At 32.7% G+C, this 24,683-nt stretch overlaps 1 protein-coding gene across 2 annotated transcripts in view; it reads right to left on the bottom strand.

The window, feature by feature from the left end:
- LOC118186523 (uncharacterized) overlaps positions 1-24,683 on the bottom strand; it is a 512,903-nt gene that overhangs the window by 96,893 nt on the left and 391,327 nt on the right. For both annotated transcript variants that reach the window (XM_035356639.2, XM_035356640.2), the window contains exons 5-7: positions 22,651-22,821; positions 21,824-21,945; positions 662-770 (exon numbers count right to left, since the gene is read on the bottom strand). In XM_035356639.2, the coding sequence (XP_035212530.1) occupies positions 662-770; positions 21,824-21,945; positions 22,651-22,821 (402 nt within the window). The remainder of the gene's footprint in view (positions 1-661; positions 771-21,823; positions 21,946-22,650; positions 22,822-24,683) is intronic.

Genomic DNA, 24,683 nt, shown 5'->3' with positions numbered 1-24,683 from the left:
TCTGCTCCACTAAAATAGTGTAGCTGGGCCCAGTTTTGAGGAAGAACACCCCGGGGTGGAGTGGGACTTTCGATTCACCATACATCTTAAATGCCTCTTTGCCGCACAGGCAATATATACTTACAAATATCCATGCCCCGGGATTCGAACTCGAACCCATCGGTACGGCAGGCAGCGTTGATAACCATTACACGGGCTGGGGGCTGTGTTTCGCAACAATCCAACGGAAATACCAAGTGGCTGTGCATAGAGACATGATTAGTAACCTGCAGTAACGCACCCCTTTTGAAGAAAATGCGTTGGAGTGCTCTTCGGTTTAAACCATATTTACATCTTAATCTCTAATCTGCCCAGAAAACAGCCGAAGAAAATCAGGGAGACTAATTAGTTATCGCTCATTATTGTGCCCTTGATTGACTGAACCGGTAGCAGTTTGTGTATGACCTTAATCTAAATGCAATCTTAAATTTGCAGCAATTTGTCAAAATATTTCACTGTTGTAGCAATTTATCTCTGAAGCAGTATGCCTTTCTCAAACTTATAACTTCGTGAATATTTAAAAATTTTAGAGCATTCTCCCTCTTAAAAGATCTTGAAATGAAAATCTGTATGTAATATTTTAAAAATTAATTTTTAAGGATAAAAGTTGTAAACAGCTTACTTTTTGTAAGATTCATTATTCTTGAACCATCCCCAGGTAGAACAAGTCCATCACAGGTTGGGTCAGCGGACTGGGAAACGTGAAAACTATCTTTGCCTTTTTGGTAAACCTGAGAGGCGAAATTTTAAGTAATAGTTACTAATGATTATACTTTAAACATATCCACAGTTATGTACTAATATGCGTTAGAATGTATTCTTAAAATACCTTCTTGTAAGAGAAGTAACACATAAATACTTTAAGTAAACTATGGGCTGGCTGCATGGGCGTTTTCGTGGTTTTGCCCATGTGTAACGTGTATACGAGCCAGTTTCCCTTAGAAAGTCCTCCACGAAGGCAGCCCTCCTCTTAGGCAGATAGCCCTCGAGGCTTTGCCATAATCACACACATACATACATATACATACATTAAGTAAACTGTTTCATTATTTGAAATAAGAACTAAATTTGTCGTTTTAAACACATTTAGGGTGAGTATCAAAAGTACTGTTATGGCGAAAAAAAAAACAGAAAGCAGTTTCATTTTAAAGCACAAAAAATATTTCTACCATTTAGTTTCAATGCAAAATTCTCCTGTCTGGCAATCTTAATGAATCAAAAACAAGTTTTTATCAGTGCATTTGTAAATATATTCGACTAAACATCCCCCACCACTTCTGAACTGTCAAACTCTGTTAAAATATTGAAGTTATCACTGTATTTTCGAGAATTATGGTATGTATTTTGACACTTGGAATAACGAGTTAAGCTCACGAGATTAATAATCCGAGTCATCATTTCACGATTGTTTTTTAGAAAATTTCTTGACAGTATCAGCCGACTAAGACAGGTCTCCTTCACCTGACATTCGAATTGTTAGAGCTCTTCTTAATGGCTGACTTTATCTAGGGTAGAATATTATGAATAATAGAGTTGTGAAAAGTCTTAACTACGTTCCCCGATTTAAAATATCTAAACTAAATCAAACAAGATTTAAATGTCTGCATACACACGCCAGCTTATTTGAAACTTTTCTGAAAAAGAGAGGAAATCGTTTTCTCCAGTTATATTTTAATAACATTTTTTAATAAATTAATTAAGTTTCTGATTCGATTATTGCGTTATTCTAAACACATTTCTTGGATTTTCAAACCGCTGGATTAAGTATGTTTTTTCTAAAGCTGTTCGCATAAGCTGAAATAATGTGTCATGCTTAATGTTCTGCGGTTTTGCAAATCGAAGAGTATTAGATTATCATTATACTACTGCTGGTAAGTGACCTCGATTCGAATCAGATGTTTGAGTTTGGTATTTTATGCTCAGGCTACATAATTATAGTATGTCGTTATCGCAATTTTTTTTTCAGTTAGTGCTAAGAATGAAGAATTCAAAAGTTAATTTTTGCCCTATTATAATCTTTTTTTAAAATGAAAAAATGGGCAGACTGCTCGAAAAATTTATACTAGTATATATCAGTTTTCTCAAACTGAAATCCCACAGGTGTTCTCCGTAGCAGATTTACACGAGCAGCTTATGTATCACAAAATAACTCGCTTATTATGGCAAGGAGAACAAGTTTAAGATTTTAATGAGTCATATTTTATATTATTTCCAGTATTAAAAAGCAATGTGAGCAATGTTGTAGAAAATCTGCAGTTCGAGTTAATTAATTTACACTGTGATTTGAATCGATTTACATACATTATACATTATTTATACAGAGGGCAAAATGATACACAGTAAAAATTTGAAGATATCTGATCAAACTTTATTCGTAGATCTCAAAAGATAAATAGTGAAAAGATAATAGTCGTAGATCTCAAAAGAAAAATAATAATAATAAAAGATAAATAGATTGCGAAATTTTGCAATAAGAATAATATTTTTGTTTGTGAGCATATTCACAGGTTTTTTTTTCCGTAGTTGTGAATAATAAGTCTAAGAAACGCGCCAGATTGCTGATGAGTATCTCAATTCGTGATGAAGATACTTTCTATTATTCTATCTTCAAGGTTATCAACTTCATAAAAATCGAAATAGCATGAGTTGTTGCAGGTGAAAATTGCAGTAAGAAACAGAAAATTTTTATAATTACTAGCACACAAATGTATGCATTTTTGTTTTGTTTAATAAATGTTTTTAGCCAAAAGTGGCGTCAGAACCAAAGGCCTAATAGTCTCCAAACGGCATTTTGCGTTGTTTTACTTTCTGCGTTGATTCACTTTTCAAAGTATTGCCACTAAATATTATTTCTGTGTATTATATTAAGAAATTTGCATGAATGGACTCTCATTGTGAAAAAGCAAGGGTACCTAGATCCATCAAATTTTGAATAACGTATTCTCCAACCGAATATGGACACTTGGAAACCTGAATTTTGAAATTCGAATTTGTTCTGCTACCTATTTCAAATTTTGCAAAACTTAAAAGAATTTTTGATTAACAAACTCAACGATTTCAATGCGAGCAACACTGTACTAAAACAAATATATCTCCAGGGCGCGAGACATTGTATCGGAAATTATAAAGATATGCGGTCTTGTTGTTTTCAAATATTTTGTAATATTGCTGTTGAATTTAATATGTGTTTTAAGTGCGAAGAACATGATATTTAATAAATAAAGGTAACATACAAAACGTTGAAAAAAACTGCCCTTTTGGGCATAATATAAGCTTTCAGATATAATATGAAAGCTTTCAGATTTTCTTTTTCCTTTTCTTGTACTTTTTGTTTCCGTATTAATTTTCTAAAGTATTTTCCTTAAATCTTAATTTCGAAATATTCCCAATACAAACCCAAAAATATTCCCAATATGCAAACGAAAAAAAATTTAGGGTCATCTTAAAACTGACTTACAGCAAACGATTAATGTGATCACGATTACTAATGACTATTTTGTTGAGCAATGAGAAATATATCTTCAGAATATCAGTGGATTTCAAATAAATTAATTTTAATATAATTTGAGGTATATAAATACCTACTTTCACAGCATTGTAATTAAGAAAACAGTTATTAATAGTTGATTCACGCAATAGTCTGCAATTTTCACCCAAACATTCGTTTATGAATTATTTATATCCATAACGTTACTAAAACTTATGTAACAGATGTGTTACCTCTGCTCTTAATAACCGTAGGACATCCGTCATATCAGCATTTGTTGGTAATCCATCGATTTCCTAATCTTTTTCTTCAGAAATTTTATCACATTATGTGCTTGGATTTGTTGAAAGCGGCTGGCCGATATCTTCTGTCATTCATACTACAACTTGAATTTTTCGTCAGTATAGTACACCCAAGTGATAAATCCTTAAATTTTATGTTAGCTAGAGACGTTGTTTTCATTTCTTCAATCATTTTTTATTATACCATTTATTAAACAGTTAGTAAATTATCTCAGATACATATATATATATATATATACAGTATTTCGTATATATATATACAGTAAAATATATACAGTATATATACATATACAGTACGTATATATATATATATACAGTAAAATATACAGTAGGTCATAGCTCTAATAACCATTTGATCAAATGGATTAATTATGGCTATTGTATTTGTTGGAAAATGTACAATATCAGTATATTCAAGAGCGACATTTATGTTATGCGCGATGTGGTTGCCAGTAAGAAGAGTGATATTATTAATTAGTCATTCCGTTTCAAAAGTCTTTCATTAAAAATTACCAACATCTGTCAAGTCTTTAAATCATACTTAGAATCCACTGATAAACTATATACTATATTTTAAATCATTCGAGCTTTTTTTCGTTTGTTTATTATTAACGGTTTTCTTTTTTTTTTTACCTTACTGATGCAGCTTTAATGGTGACAAGCTGTTTCATTATTTGATATCCTTTTGAACCTTCAGTTTCAAGCAAATAGTATGTATTATGAGGCAATGCACAATGAAATAGATATGTTTCGTTCAATAATACAAATGTTTTCAGGGCAGTACGTCGTAGACAGTTTAGGCTATTCATTTGGCATTCATTTTCCTGCAGTAGGTAAATCTTTTTCTTCACCCGGCATGAATACATAAACATTGCTTTCTTTATTCTTCCAGCGTCTAAACCAGTTATTTTCTGCAGCAAAATCCTCTTTCCCAGATTTCAGGGGTAAATTTTCAGTTCTTTGCCTCACAAATGGAGCCTTGACAATCAAATGGTTTTACAAACATTTGTAAATAAAATTTTCAGTGCTTTTTTAACATTATGATTTTACAGCTACTTTTCTATTTTGTGTTTCTTGTGTTTCCACTTTAATTTGACTTCTAAATAATATCTTCACTCTTATTCGAAATCGTGCATAAGAATAATTGAGAAATATTTAAGTTAAGGCGGCATTCCATTGATTTATTTGGTCATAGCGATTTAATAAATCAACTTTGTCCTCACATCATTACGCCTATAGTTAGACTTCACAAAAAAAAAAAAAAGGATTAAACCGAATAAAAAAAGAAAAGAATTGGACGTTTCCTAGAACAGAATATTCATGAACATTTTAAGCTCATCCTAAACCTTGGAAAACAGATTCCCTTGTGTATGCTTGCCTAGGAAAATCAAGCTGTTTGGCATTACGTTTCTGTCATTTGGCAATTTCTGTGCTCTATTTCGACCTTATCTGTCGACTTTACTTCAACTAAAAAAGTTGATTTTGTTACATTTTCTTAACTAATTTGTTGATCTCAGTAAGAGATGCATTTTCCAAGTTTTCGTATAGAACTGGACGACTCTTCGGCAATTTGATAACAATATCCGAATGATAGCCTTAAGCACAATCTCATAAGACGAAGAACGATGACTACTGTATTATAATATAATGTTTTAATATAACTTTAAATTATAAAGCCTTTTAATTCTATGGATTTGTTTTAATTTTAAATACCTTACATGTATACTATATTTAGAACAATAAATTGAGCGCTAAGCATATAATGTACTAACTGGTTAATAAATCAACTTCATAAAATGCACTCATAAAATGCTAAATAACACTCATAAAATACTTCAAGCTCTGAGGATAAATTCTGAAATTCATTTTACTGATATTAACTCGTGAAGAAATATAATCTTTTAATCAATAACTTTAAGTCCAAATTCAATAGATTAATCATAAAAGTTATATAAATGTATATATTTATAAATATATATATGCAAGTGTGTACAAGTTATGTTTTTATAATATACATATATATGCATGCGTATCGCGCTGAAATATGCCTCCAGACTGTAATTTTAATTTAGCAAGTTATTTTATTTCTTATACAATTTCGTTTTAATCTCTTTCTTCTGAAAGTATCTAATTTTTAATTAAAATAACTTTTAGAAGCTGCACTACTGCAATTTTTAAAGCTTCAAACGCACTTTCGAGAAATTAAATAGAAAATTTTGAAAAAATAACAATAATAATAATAATAATAATAAAATAACAAGTCTTCCATCCAAAGAAAACAGCAAATAATAAAATAAAATAGAAGTTCATAATTCAATAGGCGATACACTTTTATTTGCTTGTTAGTAGCACTTCTAATATTTCTCCCGTTAATCAAATTTGATATTTTTCAGAAATCTTGGATTTAAAGAAATTATACGAATAATGTAAGATTTCCTCATTTAAGAATAAAATAAGCCTAAAAGATTTTATGTATTATTTCGAACATCTTATTTTAATACTATAAATTCAATTATACGAGCAGAGAATTGCTTTCCATCTGTAAAATTGCAATTCAGCATTCTGGCAGAATAATAAGTGCTTAAGAGAAGTTCTGAATTTTCTTTGTCAGTCGAGATGTGATATCCAACTTTAAAATTTCTATTGATTGAATTAAGCTAAAAGGCGCGAAAAGTTTTTTAATGAGTTAAATGCTGAACAGAAAATATTAGTTTTAACGAGAATGGAATAAAGAAAAGAAAGAAAGAAAAGAAGAGAAAGAAAAATATAATCTAAAGTTGCGTGGCAATATTTATGCAGATACATCACGCAAGAAGTTTTGAAAATATTTAGTATATAGTATGATTCAGATTCATTATCAGTGAAGCCATGAGCTACACAAATATAAATAAGTATTGCTGTTATACGCTTCAACACTGCATTTAAAGGATAAAATTTGTAAAAAGACTGAAGAAAATAAACAAATATGATTACATTTCATGCTTGTTGCATTCTTCGTACTTGAAAGAAGGACGCAATTGTGAATAAAATATAAAAGAAATATGTCAGATCCAAATCTAGTAGAAAAAAGAAGCAAAAAGGTATGTCGGGATGAGAAATGTTTAGGTTAAATTACGTACCTCAGGCAATTTTTGTATTTTCAAAATAACAAAGTCATAATATTTCAGCAAATCAATTAAAATTATTTAAAATAAAGAAGAATTACAACCTTAAAAAGTTTTATAATTCAACAAGACTTTTACGTATAAAATTAAGGGGAAACTTAGATTTTCGCGGAAGATTGTATGAAACTCTATTGTTTTCGAGAACAACTGACATAGGTTCTCTTCTTCAAGTAGCAAAAAATCCTGAGGAAGGTAGAACATCTTTTGAGAAACATTATATGATATATATATAGTATATCACTGAAGAAATTGATGAAAACGATATACGTGATAAGACACGGTATAAATAAATTTTAATGCAGATTAAAAAAAAATAGTTTAAAGTAGTTCATACTACATAAGATTTTTTTTTATCTTTGGAAACATGAAGGTATTAGAGCAAATATCATCATAACGTGACGCAAATAAAGAAATCTGAAGAAAGTCTTAGAAAAAGTGCAAATAAACAAAATTAGTTTAAAACAAATAAGCAAAATCCCATTATAACAGAAACTGTCTATCGTGGGCGATCTCATTACATTGGCTCAATACATAATGTACAACTGATTATTATCAGTTGCGTTTCTGTGTGTACAACGTGAATCACATGAAATTTGGGAAAATTAGGAAAAAAAAAGAAAACTTATCATTTAATATTTGTCAGTATAAAGTTAGAAGTTGTGCACCTCACTCCTGCGTGACTGATATATGCAAAAAAGAAATACGAGGGCTATCCAGAAAGTAGATTATGTTTTGGAATAAAAAAATAAACAAAGTATAGGAAACAAATTTTATTATATACAGATGAAAGCCACACTCAAATACTACTTTTCTACATAGTCACCATACAAATTAAGGCATTTATCGTAGCGATGTACGAGCTTGGAAATTCCTTCGTCGAAAAATTCGGCCGCCTGCGCCTTCAACCACTTCGTTACCTCTTCTTGCAGCTGTGCGTCGTCATCAAAACGCTGCATAGCCAGCCACTTCTTCATTGCTGGGAATAGGTGGAAGTCGCTCGGTGCCAGGTCGGGACTGTACGGCGGATGAGGAAACAACTCCCACTTAAAAGATTCAAGAACTTTACGAGTGACATTTGCCGTGTGGGGCCGGGCGTTGTCGTGAATCAACAAGATCTTAGAGCTCAGCATTCCTCTGCGCTTGTTTTGAATTGCTCTTCTGAGTTTTTGGAGAGTTTGGCAATACCTTTGAGAGTTTATTGTAGTGCCTCTTTCCAGGAAGTCCACCAAAATTACACCTTTTCTGTCCCAAAAAACAGTCGCCATCATCTTCCTTGCCGACATTGTTTGCATGCATTTCTTGGGTTTTTGGGGAGAACTTGTGTGCCCCCACTGCATTGATTGCAATTTCGTTTCACAGTTCACATGTTTCACCCATGTTTCGTCACCAGTAACGATGCGATCGAGTAAAGAGTCACCATCCTTATGGTAAGCGTCCAAAAAGTTCAACGCTGCAGCCATTCGCTGATTTTTGTGGTCCTCTGTCAAGATTTTTGGAATCCATCTTGCACAAAACTTGTGGTAACCAAGCTTTTCGCTGATGATTTCGTGCAACAAACTTCGCGAAATTTGTGGAAAACTCAAAGAAAGTTCCGTTATTGTGAAATTTCGATTTTCACGGACTTTAGCATCGACTTTTTCGAGAAGTTCGGCGGTCACTATGCTGGGTCTCCCACTTCGATCTTCGTCGTGAACATTGGTTCGGCCATTTTGAAATCTTATGACCCACTGACGCACTCCACCTTCAGTGATAATGTTGTCCCCATACACTTCACGAAGCTGCCGATAGATTTCTATCGGTTTACAGTTTTTTGCAGTCAGAAACCTTATTACTGAGCGCACCTCGCAGCTCGCGGGATTTTCAATTAACGCAGACATTTCAAACCGTCACAGTATCTGAACGGAGCACAGCACGAACCTCTCACTAGCACGGCTAGATGCAGACTGAGCTGCGCAACGCTCTGACCCCAAGATGGCCGCGCTAGCCCCGCCCCTAGCGGACACAGACGGAAACGTAATCTACTTCCTGGATGGCCCTCGTAATATGAATAAATGTGGATGAAAATATACCTATGAATACTCGTAAAAAGCTATTAGCTATATATTCAAGATGTACACTCAGAAACATGACTGGTAATTGGCTATTGTATGTCATGCGTCCATCCACCGATAAGAGGACGTATTATAGACAGTCACTATTATCAATCGATTTTCCATCTAACTCTTATCGATTTTGCTTCCTTTTTGCACGTTTATGCAGGTTGCTTCAACAGACTTCCTTATTTGATTTACTCCGTATTAAGATACTTGTTTTATAGCACCTGTTGTGGGTTTCAGATAACTTAACAAGGTACGTTACGGTAACAATAAGGTATCAGGTATGTTCCTGAAGGTGAATTATTACCGCCATAATTTTTTAATATTAAAAATTCACAGAATTAATATATTTTAAGTCTATTCTGCCTCAATACTTGTGAGTGATTAAATTAAAATATACAAATATAAGTTAAAAGCCAGCATGGATCTCATTTAAAATACAAAAAATTCCTTTCGCAATGGTTATAAATTCAAAAATTTAAATCTCTAACTTAACAAAAGTCTACAACATTTGCCTAGATAGAAATACAAATATATCAGAGAGTAATATAAATAACTTGCGACATTACGAATGAATAATAATTTGCTACAGAAATTCAAATAAACCACTTATCAAAGCGAGATCTAATCCCAGGTTCAATATTCACATCGAGTACAGGATTGGTGTGACCAATAGATTTTGCTTTAATTGGCAAGGCAGCTTGACACTTCTAATAGTAATTCTATAAAATTTAGAGTAAAAATGCTTGCCACTCAGGTTTAAATACGTTTTAGAGCGAGAGAACCTAGTGGCGAAAGGAGGTAGAAAAGAAAGAAGTAAAATAAATAATATTTTGTTAGAAAAACTTAAAAATAAATGACACAGTTTTAATGACAACCTATATTTGTGTATTTCCAGCCACATAGAGGTCTCATATAGTATGAACTACTTTATTTACATTTTTATACGCACATTTTAAAACACACATACGCATCACAGTGGAACGAGAAAACGATTTTTGAAATTCATATTGCCTGAGTCATTGTATCGTTCCAAATGGACTAGAACAAATTGTACTCAAATTTCAGCCTAAGATATTGATATCTTGAGGTTCCACACCTCAAGTGTATACCTGTATTGATTTCCTTTAGCAGTTTTATGCTTTTTCCATGAATTGTTTTGTTAAAAACGCCATTATTAGCGCAAGAAATTGCTTCCCACGCCAAAATATCAAATTTAATGCCAAAATATGCTATGCGATGCAGAACGGGTTCTAATCTGACTATTTTTTCTAGCTTGGGTTAAGCAATCATGTGGCTTCCTTGATCTTTAAATGACTTTTTATTGTTAATTAGTTGGTTGTTCGGTGTGTTTTATGAATCACTGTTTATTTTGGACGAAGATGGCGTCAACTAGCAGTGGATCGTTTTGAGATCTTTATTGGTCATAAACTGCATTGGTTTTCAGGCTTGTTACACACCAAAGAATTGCCTCTTTGTCATCTTTTGCAGAATATTGATGGAAATATATCTGGGCAAGTTTATTTGGAAGAATAGGAAAATTCGTGAAAACATGTGAACCTCTTCCCGTGACAGGTTATATTCTTATTCCAGTTGATCTATCCGAAATTGATATAAAAGACCTCAGTACTGACTATACATCCTTGATATCTCTAAGACAGTATCCTCAGGAAAGTGCCCTTCATACTTAGCAAACAGGAGTCCAGGTAAAATAGTCCACTCAATATGGCTCACTATAGCCAGCTGAATTCTTCGCCGTTATGTAACAACCACCGAATCAATTTACGATTTAAAGCTACTAGCCGAATAGGTTATAAAAGCTTATGTGCCATCCTGGTTGCTATAAAGGAACCTCCCAAGAGCAATACTTGGAGCACGTCATATTCATGGAGTGATCCAGAAACGTTTAAGGCAGTCATTCACAAAGCTATTCAGAGGAACTGTTATTTTGCTCATTCTGAAAACATCCCGCTGGCGATGTTGGAAGATGAAAGAGTTCATATTTATGAACTTGGCCTGAGAAGAATCCTGAAACCAAGAAAAAAGGCCTTTGGAAGGAGAAAATACGACAGTTTGTGCTTCCCAAATTAAATTTCAAAACAGAGGAGTATTTGGAGATGATTCGCTGGGATAATACCTTGAAAATACCGGCTGCCGTAAACGTCAGAGAAGAAGACATAAGACTGAATAGAAGCGGTTATCAGTTAGAAATAAAGTTCTCTTGCCATTCTCAAATAGAAGAGAGACATGTGACACTGGGGGGGCAGAAGTGTCATTGGCAACCTGTAGTCCAGAAGCGAGGGAGGAATTCATATGCAGTTGAATCAAGCACCGGAAATAATTTACGATGTTTGACACAGATGAATTTATTTGGTTCCCTGATGGAAGCTGAAGATGACAAGTGATTAAGCTGAAACGTTTTAATGGCATTTTTTTTTAGCAATTACAACCACAAGTTGGGCCAGGAAACAAAAATGTTATAAAAATAATTAAAACTTTTGTTACAAAATAGTTTGATGTTTTCATTAATGTGGCGGCTCGACATGTGGAACCTGAAGATAACATTGATTTTTATTATTTACGTCATGCGGAACCTGAAGATCACGAGCGATTGAGCTGCAATTTTTTACTGTGTTTTTTAATCAACCAGAACCATTTGTTGGCTCAGGAAATAATACAATTTGAAAAACAAAATTGTCCTTTTCATTCCATTCTAATACCCATAGAGATAGAGGGAAAGAGTAAGATAAAAAAACATGAAGAATATTTGAATCGGAAGATGTAAAAAAGGGTTATGTGAGAAAAGTCAAATTTTAAAGGATTAAAAAAAAGCTAGAACCATTCCTAACAAGAACGTCAGAAGTCAACAAAAAAGTTATGAGATCGGCGTAACCAGGACCCATGTAATTTAGCGTCTTTTAAAATTCTTCTGACGTTCTTGTGAGGAATGTGATAGTTTTTTGCTTCTCCTATAAAATTTGGCTTTTATTTCATTTAATTGTAGGCACATATATAGGTATATATATATATATATATGTACAGGATGATTATAAGACTTGCGAACATCTAGCGGCCTATCCGCTCATCCAACTGAAAATAAATTTCAGGTACTGTTATTTGAAGATATGACCTCGAGATTGTAATGATTTATAACAATAGATCTCTCACGGTTACAGTGATATAATTTCGAAATTTTCAAATTCAACGCCCTTTTCTTCATCCAAAAATGGGTCATTCCATTGAAAAAACATAAATGGCGTTGGAGCGACACACGTAGGACGAAAATTGCCGGTTAAAATCTTTGCAAAGAAAAGCATTGAGAAAATCAATGACAACACAAGGGGAAAAAACTTTTATTTGTATTACAAGTTTTAAACGGGCTTGCCTTACCGGATGATAACGCATTGCATGTGAAAAATTGTCGACAGTAATGACGAATGTAACATCACAGGAGGAATCTGTATAACGTCAGGTTTTTTATTCTATCTTTCAATTCTGACAAATCCCATGGATTGATTTGTACCGGTTAGATTTTAGATAGCCCATGAACCAGAAACCCAGGATGGCGGTAGCCTCGGAAACTGCCAAGTTACGGGAGATGAATCTATATCATCCGGATTGCGGTTTATCGCAAGTGCATACAGATTCTTTAAATTATTTAACCAAATCACGTGCAGTTTTCACGAAACCTGGGCTTTGTCTTACCTTGTGACTTGCCGATAAACTTGCACTGCTCCGGTAGCATTTCTTTTCAGGTAAAACAGCTTTATCAATTCACATCGTTGTTTCCCTGTAAGTGTCATCATGTTATCGAGTTTGAACACCTGACTGGAGAAACAATCCTCCCGCAATTAAAGGCTTGCTGCAAGCAAAGATTTGCACATGGTATTCTGTGATTGATACTTCTACTGCCTATCCCTGTGAATTATGCAAAGTGCGTCAATGCAGTCTCCTGTTTGTGTTATTAATGGTCCTTTACAACGTTCTTCTTTGCAAATGTTTTACGCTTGCAATTTTTCTCATACACTGTATTGTTCCAAAGCCATTTATAGTTTTTCAATACGTTGATGAATTTAAGCAGGAAAAGTGGACATTACCATTGTATAAAATGTTGAAATATTTTCACTGTAACCGTAACAGAGAGAGCTCTATTGTTTTTGACGTTTTGACCAGAAAGTGAAACGCATTTCGCGTAGAACATGCGTATATAGGTTTTTTTTTAACTAAACTATTAGCACCATGTAAATTACAGAGATTATAATTGATCCTAATGAAAATCTCCATATAACAGATATTGGAACGTGGCAAATAGTTGTCCTTCCCGAGAAACTTTAGTTAGAGTTAGCGGTGTGTAATACAGACTCGATTAGAGCACGTAACATAAGCGCATAATTTTATAATTCAAGCGCATCTAAAACACTTATATTTGAACGTTTATATCCACTACTATAAGGGCTTTAGAAATCATGTACGCGTAGTCAAGTACGAATGAATGATATTTAAGGAATTTTGCCAAATATCTTCGATAAAATGAAGCTAAAAAGAGAAATATTAATTTTGTTAAAACCTAAGTCTTTTTTAAAATGTTTGTAATAAGACAAAAAGAAAGGAAAGAAAAAACAAATTAGGAAAGAAGAAACGTAAAATTCTGCAAAGTGAGCTAAATAATTAATTTTTCGCAAATCAATCTTCCTTTCAATGAAAGGAAAGAACACTTTATTTGGTTCATTCAACCAACGGGAGAATTAACAGTAAACATATTATTTACGAAGTCAAACTTCTAAAGTCACAGCAATCCTTGAAGCCTACAGATGTAAAAATCTGAAAATACATAAAAAATTGCGAAAAGTTGAAAACAAGCTGTAAGATAAACGATACTGCTGTGCATTCAACAACTACAAAATACACGACTACAATGCAATAAGTGCTCTTAGAAGTTCCATCACAAAATGAACCACCTTAGAAACTTATAAATCTAGTTGAGAAGTATAAAATTTATCGCAAAATAGCAGTATAAATTCCATACCTTATAAATATGCGATCCCTGCAAATTTAATTAACCTTGTTTGTTAGACTTTCCTGTTAGATTTCTAAAATTATACTGACTGACAGTGATTAATGCGCGGCTGTTATATTAGAATAGCACCGAAAGATATTTAAGGAACAGAGACAGATAATGAAAGCCAAGGAAGCAAAGGAAGGAGGGATTTATTTCTGAATATCGAAAGTTTCCTCTTTTCTAATACTAGAGCATCCCTACTCTGTTGTCGCATCTGGCGATGTATTCCCTAGCGTCCACTGCTGCATCTTGTCACAATGGATAGGTGCTAGCTCTAGACATTTTGTAAGAAGTAATTGAATGCTAAGGGTTCGCGAGTGGCAAAGATGTTCTAACGGGACCCTGCGGTTTGGTTTTATGACTTCCTGAACTTAAGTACCGGCGTTTAAGCTTCTTGTTCAACCTCAACAGCAGAATATAAAAAGTTAAGAGTGAGTAGTTTTTTCTTTCTTTTTTGCTCCTCGAAAATGAAGAGCCTTTACCCTGTTTTTCAACATTTTGTTATGCAAAACCTCGCAGTATGAAAGTTAGTTTTTATTTTACTCAGAAGCGAAAAATTCTGCAAAGCAAATGTACTACAGATAGATGCATTATTCTGTCAGGTAAACACTGTTTGAGATGAAAAATAGCTTGAGGAAATTCAGATTTGATATTTAATGTTCTATGTCAAGCCTTTTTTTGCCGAATTCGTAAATATGAAAGAAGCTGTCAAGAATAGAACACATCTTTCGTTTCTGAAACTAAAATTTTATTTTACCCTAAGCTAATAAATTATTTACTGTCCCAATTGCTCCTTTCCAGTGTAACCCGAGCACACGCAGACATATACGAGTTGAATATCCTAATAGTCGACAATTTGAAGATACTGTATTATGAGTAAAAGATAACCGTACGAAGAATATTAATTTATTAAATTCTATTAAGGTACGTTTTTTTCCTATAAAGGGTGATTCAGAATTAACCATCAATATTTGGTGGGGAGACAGAGAACAGGAAAAGAAGGAGATTTCACATAGGCGCAGACGAAAGCATGGTGGTGTAGAGGGCGCTGTGTGTACACAACTTCCATACAAAAGCACAGCTGTTTGACGTGTGCCGCCAGTCGTCATTCAACTAGGTGACATTGCACAAGTAACATGAACCGGTATACGTGGAATGAACTTGCAGATATGTATGTAAATGCCAGGCATATTCCAGAAGGTCCGGTTGTCCATTCAACGCCGTTGTGAGTCATGCATTCTAGCACATGGTCAGCAGTTCGAGCATCTCTTGTAAGTCTGTAAAATCCATGCAAAGAAATGTTACATGTAAGATAGTAAATGTTGTTTTCCTTACTACTTCCTTTTTATGTGTTCTTTCCATCATTGAACTGGGGTCATTTTGCCCTACTACATGGCATATGCACCTATGCATTCCTATGTGAAATCTCCTTCTTTTCTTATTCCCTACCTCCCCGCCAAATATTGATAATGAATTCTGAATCACCCTGTATAATAAAGAAATAATACAAAAAATAATATTAAATAATTCATCATGTATATTTTTGCAATATTCCTATCGCTCTCTGCATTCTTTTTCTCTAATTTGTTTCTTTCTTCTTTGTCATTCTTCAGATATTACCTGTAACTTCTGTGATTACTTAACATTTCTGAGGTGTATAGCCGTTAGTTACTCTGCCTTGAATTTGTTTCAAATCAATATGCACTCATACTGTACTTTAAGCAACAAAGTCTAATGAATGAAATAGTATACCATTTTTTTTCTTACTTAAATGCGCTTTCGTGAATGTCAACATCAAACAGAAAAGCAAATGTAACCAATTATAAACACATAACAGTAATCTGTGAATAAGAGCAGACTAGGTTGTGCGATGTTCACCAGTTAGTAAAGCAACAGTTCCCCAGTTATACTTTTACTCTACCTTTTCCGTTGATTCTCTACCTTTAATATGTCCGTCTACTGCAAAAACTGGTAAATAAGTCTTCAGTTAAAAAAAATAGAAGAGTGAGAAAGTTAATCCCTTTCTCTAATTTAAGTTGATGTGTTAAAACATATTGAGAATACCTGCGCACTTTTTGTGGGTTAATTTAATTCCCTTACAACTGATTAATTTACAGTTGGAGTTACGTGTTACACTTCAAGTTTACTGATATTAGCAGAAAGGGATAAATGAAATTTAAGTTTTGATATTTAAGTGAGATGGAGTTCCTGCGAGAGTTTCGCTAGCTAGATTTTCTATTCCTCATTTTCGATCTATGAGGTGCATGTTTTTGAAACGTTACGTTTGGGAATACCTGCAAAAATTTATGCATACTTTAAGTCTGCATATAACAATATATAATTATTAAATCTTTAAGACATTTTTCTATTCCTTGGTCATAATTTTAAATTGAATCTATATTAGCAGATGCACAGATGAATAAGGCGATAATTCCTGTAAAATAGATTAATTAATAATTCAGTAGTGAAATTGAAATATTGAATTTAAAATATAGTCTACCGTTCAATTTAATTTTGAAATACTGTAAATCAAGTTTTCTTGCAAACAGAACCACGAACAAGGTTATATCGATGGTGGAAACTGAAGAAATCCTCAATGCCCTTGCCGGGATTTTGATTCTGGACCTTCCAAATACGAATCGAGAGTGGTTCCAGTTGCACCACCAAGGTACGCGGAAAGAAGCGAGGAAACTCCTCATAAAGGCATCCAAGGAAATTCACTGAACACGATGAAAAGTGGATCCTTAATAAATGTTATTTATAATCCTAAAATCAGTGAAGTCAGTTTGACTGAAAAGCCCAGCGAATATATAGAACATATAGTAGTACCTAAACTGTTATAAATATTTTAAGAAAATGTAACTTTTATGGCCGAATATCTGGAAAAAAATTATTTCTCAGCAAAGCCAATCGTAGGGCACGATTATTATTCATTAAAATAAAATTTAAAAAAAAAACCCTCAAAAATTTTAATTCGGTTAAATTTGTAGATGAAAGTGAATTCATTATTTTGGGTATGATTAAAATCAAATCATGCGGCTTAAAAATTAAATACTGAACTTCAAATGAAGAAATTTCCTCCTTGAGTAAAATATGGCGGAGATATTCTGCTGATCTTGGGCTATATGAGTGACTCAGGAGTTTAAATTTTTCTTTTTATGCATGACAGAACTGATAATTTTACGTATTTGAATATTTTAAAACAAAATTCGAAATACACAAAAAAACTCCCATATTGTCGCCCTGAAGTTTTATAAAGGCAATGATACTAAGCATAATGCTTACACTTGCAAACTGAAGACTTTATATGCCAATTTCCATATAATTAAAACACTTATGTTTACTCCAATTCAATCTTATTTTGAAACATTTGCAATACAAAATTCATAAATACAGAGTTTCGGAAATTTAAAATAAAGTCTACTGTTCAATTTAATTTTAATAGAAGCAACTCATTATTCAACATCGTATAAAATGCATGTCTGAAAGGAAGTGAGACCCAATAAATTATTAAAGCAAATTTTATACAGTTTGTTACTCTCTAACAGATTTCTGTTCCCCAATACTTTTTTGATCATTACTTCCTAGTTTGTATATGAAAATGTGAAACGTAATATTCATCTAAGTTTACTCTCAATTAATTTCAGGCTTTTTTGATTTCGTTCAGTTTTAAAGTATGAACATGTGTAATAAAAATATTTCCTTTAAATTAAACATTTCATTATTGATTCAAAAAAATGTCCGAGAGCTTGTTCTGCTCCAAGACGTTTTTGACTCATTGTAGATAGGTTTTGTAAATTATACCCAGAAACCATGAAATATAAATGTACGGATATATAAGCGATTTAAAAATCGATTGTATGATTAAATATTAATTCCATGGTCTATCGTATATTCTGCTTTTAATTAAAAGACGAACGAAGTGAAACAAACCTTCAGACTATGGAAACTTTGGCTATGGGATACATTTTATAAATATATATGGAACTCAACTTTTTATCTGTATGGCATCTGTGGAATTTGTGGGATAAAAAAGCGGGCTTTCCACAACCAGACCAATCGAACAGATATAAATGTATCATCATACAATCAAAATGAATTCAGATGTGTATAGGGTTCTGCTACATCTAGTAGCTTGTTTTAATGCCCAACATACCGGACTGGAAGCGAGTTATCGCTTAGTCTGAAATAAATCACTAATTAATGTAAAGCACAATATAACCTTATTTATTTAACACTTAAATTAACAGAAAAGCGCAAATTGTGCGACAGACGAACCTCCGCTACTCCCGAGATAGTTGATAGCAAGCGAGATCACCAGTCCATTTCTTTGGGGTCAACAGGTGCTGCCTTTCGGATTCAATTTTCTGTTCGGCTCTTTATCAAGGTTCAGTACCTCTCCAGCATAATTGTTTAGATAGCATTAAATTCAAATGTAGATAACGTAGTCTGAGACTACGACGCAAATTAAACTACTTCAGTTGGCTTGAGATAATTGCAGCGCGTATTTTAAACGACGGCTAGCAAAATGCTAAAGCCGGAAATAAATTTAAGTGGAGCTGCCGGTAATACATTACAACAAGACGAGGCTGTCAGAAGCTCTAAAACATTCAGACCCTTTGCCTAAATACGTAAATAACTAATTTGTATTCTGGTGAGGACTATGGAAAGAAGAAGCTAAAAAGAAAGGCTCATAATCATAATAATTGGTTAATTAGCATAAAACCTAACTTGTCTTTAACTAAAAAATTTGGACACTGGAAAACAATATTGCCCGAATACAACTGTGAAAGGTACATTTCGGATTGCAAATTTCCAAAAGATATCCCTTGTATCAGAAAACAGTGGTTTAAAAGTACAGAAAAAGTCCGATAATTCGGCATGTTCGGAATATAAGCGATGCCGCATTACCGGAATAAAACTGTATATTGTCGCAATATCACTTTGATTTCGCGTTATTAAAAATATTGAGGGATGAAAAAAGTTGAACATAGGAATTCCGAAACGGGAAAACCTACTTCATAAATTAATTTTCTTATAATTACTCAGTACTTACTTCGAAATAATTATTATTTTAAAATACAAAATCAACTGAAAGCAAACATCTAACATTTGGCAAATATATTTTATGTTGAAATGGCTTTGCTTCGTGTATTACTATGGTTTCTATAATAGGTATCTCTTCAGCTCACTCTGCACTCAATCGTTTATACACCACACAGTTCAATTAGTCGAGTTTAGAATTCTTAAACGTTTGCCGAGTATCGATAGTTTTCAATGCAGCATACTCAAATAATGTTGCAGATATTTGAGACTCTAATGTTTCAGACTCAGATAATGGAAATGTTGCAGTTTTCTTGGTGTTTTTAGACATATAAAATAATAGAACGCCTGATACCAAAATTTCTCCATTATAATACTTTTATGTTCTCCTTTTTCTAGTCAAATATGAAAATCCATCTGCAGGCAAAATGCTCGCCAAATGTTTCCGTGTTCTTTTCTTATCAACAATTTTATTAAATTTAGGAAGCATTTTAAATGCTAAGGATAAAGAAAGCAAACAATGTATAAGTATGGTGTTTTAAATAACGGGCTGCCTGAAAATGGCAAAAAGTATCTGCCGATCTTGAAGAATGTTGCCGAATGAAATGCGTTCTTATATATCAGAAATATTGGTGAAAATGATGCCAGATTACGAGGTGTGTCGAGCCACTGAATGTCGGATTATCGACCTGTATCGGTTTCAAATTGCAGTATACAGTGCTACTAAGTACTTCAAAATTTTGTGTTTCGTGAAATGCACTTTTATTGAACCTCTTAAATGCGCTTTTAGCCTTTCTTTTTCTTTGATCTCTTTCTCATCTTTTTGTTTCGTTTATTTTTTTCTTTTTATTAGCTTGATTTGTATAATTGTAACTATTTTAGCACTAATTTCGCATGTTAGTATCGCAAAATGTAAGCCGGTATTAAGCCATAAAAAAGAGATCATTAAAAATGCTTATAATTCGAGAGTCACGGTAACAAAACTGCTAGTGCAATATTTAAGGATAGCTATTTTAATTATTTTCTGCATTGCTGCTATAATAACTCGATTAAAAGAGAATGTTAAGATTTTGATTCTGGTGTTCCTTAATAACCTAAAATAGGTATAACACAACTTTTGACTTACCCATGTATAGTACCAAAAAATTATCACCTGTGAAACATGTATTTATACAGAATCTTAAAAATGTATTGATAAGTGTTTATTAATATTTGGTCAGAAGAAACTTACATAACACCAGCCACAAAATAACATTTCCGAGTTCGTCGTAGAAGAACAGCAACTCGAAGGAAGCAAATCTTGAAACATCGCAAAAAGTCACTCATTAAATTTCGACATAATGCTTGCAGAAAACTATAGAACTAGGTAAGAATAAAAAAATGTTTAATAAAATGCGCTGCTTGGTCGATCTCGTTCAAAGGTACAAAAATAATCTATTATATGATGTAGCACGAAGACTTTCTCAAGAAAACGTTAGTATAGAATAGGCGTGGAAGAAAAATTACAGTCAGGTCCTTTCAGCTTTCATTCACTCGTGCGAGTGTAACGCTCAAAGGGGGAGGGAGGAGAAGAGAAGGGAGGAAGTGAACTTCAAACAGATTTATTTATAGGCTTTTTAACCAATGTCCGTTGCCATTATCAAAATGGAATTCGGAGAAAAAAATGTGAAGGCTTGCCCTCAGAATTATAACCCCCGAAAAAGATATAAGTCGAGTAGGTAATAAATTGTTAATTAAAATTTTTTATAGTGGGTTTATTAAAGTTTTTAATATTTTTTACTGAAAATTATTATAGGATAATATTGTGATGACTTAAAAGCTATCTTTATTTCGTTGATTTCGTAGGCCGAAATAAGTCTACAATCTTCAAAGGATATTTAGATCTACTTAAAGAAATAATTAACTGAAACATGCTTTTCTGGCAAAGCCTGTATATATATATATATATATATATATATTAACAAATATGTATATACGTAAAAAAAGCAAATTTAAAGTTAAAATAATGTGCAAACATATAAAAGATTTAATTTTCGAACTAATCTACAATATCATTTAAATTCAGATAGCATAAGTAAATCAAGTGCAAAACCAAACCATGAAAATAAATTCACCAATTTAGCAAATTAAAATTAATCTAATTTTTTTTTTAAATGCATAAGCGAATGACTGTTGAGCAGGCAGGAGACAGACTTATCAAGGGGAAGTTGCCTCCAAACTTAGTTCTTCAATCATTCAATTCGTGTTTCGTCATTCATGCAAGCAAGGGTAAAAGTCAAAACCAAAAGTAAATACATATTGAAGAATCTCCAAAAAGAAATACCAACTAAGTGGTACCTTGAGTAATTAGCAATTAAAAATTAAAGGTCTAAAAAGAAAAACACCAATAATGAAGTATTTTGAGAAATAAGCAATGTAAAGTTTATTATTAAATTAATTTTTTTAAATTAAATTTTCCATAAAAATTAATTTAGAAACCAATACAATTTAGAAACCAATGCAAATTAAAAATTATATCTCGTATATATATACATTATATGTATGTACACAAGATAAATCTATATACTATAGCATATTTATGTATAATAGTTATATATTATAGAATGAAATTTAATACTTATATAGATACTCACAAAGCATCTGTAGTAATTTTTATCTCCATGAGGGTCAGCATGACTTTTCCTTGGCTTCATTTTCCCCACTAAATAATGAGCTGAACCTTCTTTCCACGTGGCAAGGCATGTTAGTTCTTCCTCTGTAAAAAAGTTGTACCTTTCATAAGCAAATCATCGAAGATCTTAAGCTTAATATTATGTAATCTGATTTAAGTACTTCATTTTAAACTGTTAAAGACGTATCTAAGCTTATTCCTTACATTATTAAGCCATGTGCAGCTGCGAGCTTAGATCAGTCTATTGATGACTTCTGGAATCTAACACACCTTTGTCACTTTTTCCTTTTCTGACTAGTTAAATCAATTAGCTAGTTTCTATCGAAATATTGTAACTTGTCCTGTTAAATTATAAATAACGTAACAGAGCTTCCAAACAGAAAAAAGAATAATTTTAGGAAACGCTGTGTTAGTTTCACAAAATATGTGCATAGATACGTTTTTATACAAGCATTAAATAGAAGGGTCGGCATCAGGGGGGAAAATATAGTTCTGCTTAAATACGTAACAAAGATTAAGTCAAAAATGCCAATTAATTTCTAAGAAAAGAATTTAAAATCAGCGCATTGATTACTCGAGCTAATTTCAAGATTTTAACTGCTTTTATATAAATTTAAAATCTGGATTTAAGGAGTTTTTCATATAACGTAAACGTTGTGGAATTCATTAAAGGTAAAACTTATACCTGGGCGACTCTGCTGATGAATAGCTTCAAATATTTAAAAGCAAGGTCCTTAAACATTTGGTAAGTTTTCTAGCGAAATAAGTGGAAACAGCATTTGTACTCACCACTACTCTCTGTCCCAATAACGTCAGCGCACGCTTGAAATCTGAAGAGCAGCTGGGAGTCGTCTGTGCAAGTGTCGATTGTAGATGGTGGGTGCTTGCACTCCCCTTGACCACGATTGTAACTAAAGGTGAAGGGGCCTTTGAATGGACAAGGAACGGGGGTGGAATCAACTGAAACAATTAATGCATATGGAATTAAAGCGTAAAACTAATTGAAATACTAATAATTAATCGGTAATTTGCATCCATATGTAATCCACAGGCTATAAATTAAAATATCATTCTACCTAAATTCAGAAGATCTAATTATAATTAATTATGATAACTTCTTACACTCTAGGTAATAGTTAAGAAATAATGTACTTAAATAACCTCAGAATATTTTACATGCGTTAGGCAGTATTGCAATCTGTACAATGAAAATGATGTTCTGCCGTTAGCCATATTCGCTGTTTTGAGTATAATGAAATGTGCTAGTTTTCTAATTACATTATGTTAATACATTTAAAACTTAGGTATTGAGTAATAAGTCTACACTAGTAAGAGTAGCATCACTAAAGAAATTAACATTGTTCATTTTTTTCTCTTCTTTATTTTGCCGATTATTTTATATACTCTAGCACAGAATCAAAATATCTTTTATCTGCTCGATAGGTTACCTATATATTCTAAAAGCAAAAGCAAGCTAAAAAATAACAGCTTTCCACAGAAATACATATAATTTTGCAATAATGTCTCAAGGAAAACAACCTTTATTAGTTAGTATAAAGTCAGATTCGGTGGGCCAGATATTATTTCATTCATTTTTCTCATAAAATGATAAAAGATTCGTAGGAAAAAATGAGCTTAAAGTAAAAAGTTAATATAATAGTACACCCTTTCACATGATTTAAAAAGCTTTTCAAACTTAAAGAAGGGACAAAAATGGTCTTCCAAATGAACATTTCTGCTATGTAAATAATCCCTTTTCTAACGTACTGCTGTTCCTACATCCATAATTCCGTGATTCATAACCGAACGGTTTTGAAAAATATGGAAAGCGATTGATATAATTTGATGCGAAATATAAACTAAACATTTGAAACGATATCTTCATAGATAAAAGTAACAAGATGAAACTAAAAATAGATTACAGAAAGGAAAAAGGATTTGGTAGATCTAATCGTTACAAATTTTAAATGTAGAAGTTTAGTCGCTTTAATCACCCAACTGACTTCGAAGATAATCAATATTCTGTAACTATGATTTAACCGAAATGGGTAACCCAGGATTGTAAAAGCTGTTTGCTATGAGATAATCCCGTTAGCTGAGAAAACCCAGAAAAATGCTGTTTCATATTTACATTAAACTAGCCACGTAACTAGTCTGTTACACTTCTACTGTTCTTAAGATTCGTAAAACATTGAGCCGAAATGAACTTGAATGCTCCCAGAAAGGATTAGCAGACACATTAATAATACCTTGCTATCCTGGAATGAAATGAATGGAGTCATCATTTAGTGGTGTTCTTCACTAGATGTTTCAGTGCACTTGAACTGTATCAAAGAATGTGGTTCTTATATAGCAGTATCAGTTATAAACAATTTAGCATTCAGTAAATGCAAAACTATGCAATGTAAACAATGACATTAAGAGTTTTAAGCAGGAAACCAAAGAAATGTCAAGCACCTTTCCAACTAAAGAATATAAATACTATACATTGTAATCAAACCTTTTCACAACATTCCTTTATGTGGCAAGGTAATGAGAGTAATATATTTAATGCAAAAACAAAGAGTTTCTAAAAGCTGAAATGAAAATTTAAACATAATTTCCTTTGATTTGGACATTTACGAAACTATATATTTTTGCTAATTACACATTCAGATACCTAAGTATTTTATTTAAGTACTCGTTTAATAAAACAAAATGTGAATACCACATTTGAATGCGTTGCGTGTTGCACTGTTTCGTCTGGGTCTGTTTCATTTGTAAATGTCAAAATTGTGTCCAACTATTGTGTATCACCTTTTTCCTTGCGAAGTGTATAAAAC

This window comes from Stegodyphus dumicola, chromosome X1 (genome assembly GCF_044657685.1).
Source record: "Stegodyphus dumicola isolate Sdum_Otavi_A_Nest chromosome X1, ASM4465768v1".
NCBI lineage: Eukaryota > Metazoa > Arthropoda > Arachnida > Araneae > Eresidae > Stegodyphus > Stegodyphus dumicola.
The sequence above is the reverse complement of the archived record's forward strand: the minus strand, read 5'-3'. Positions and strand labels throughout refer to the sequence as shown.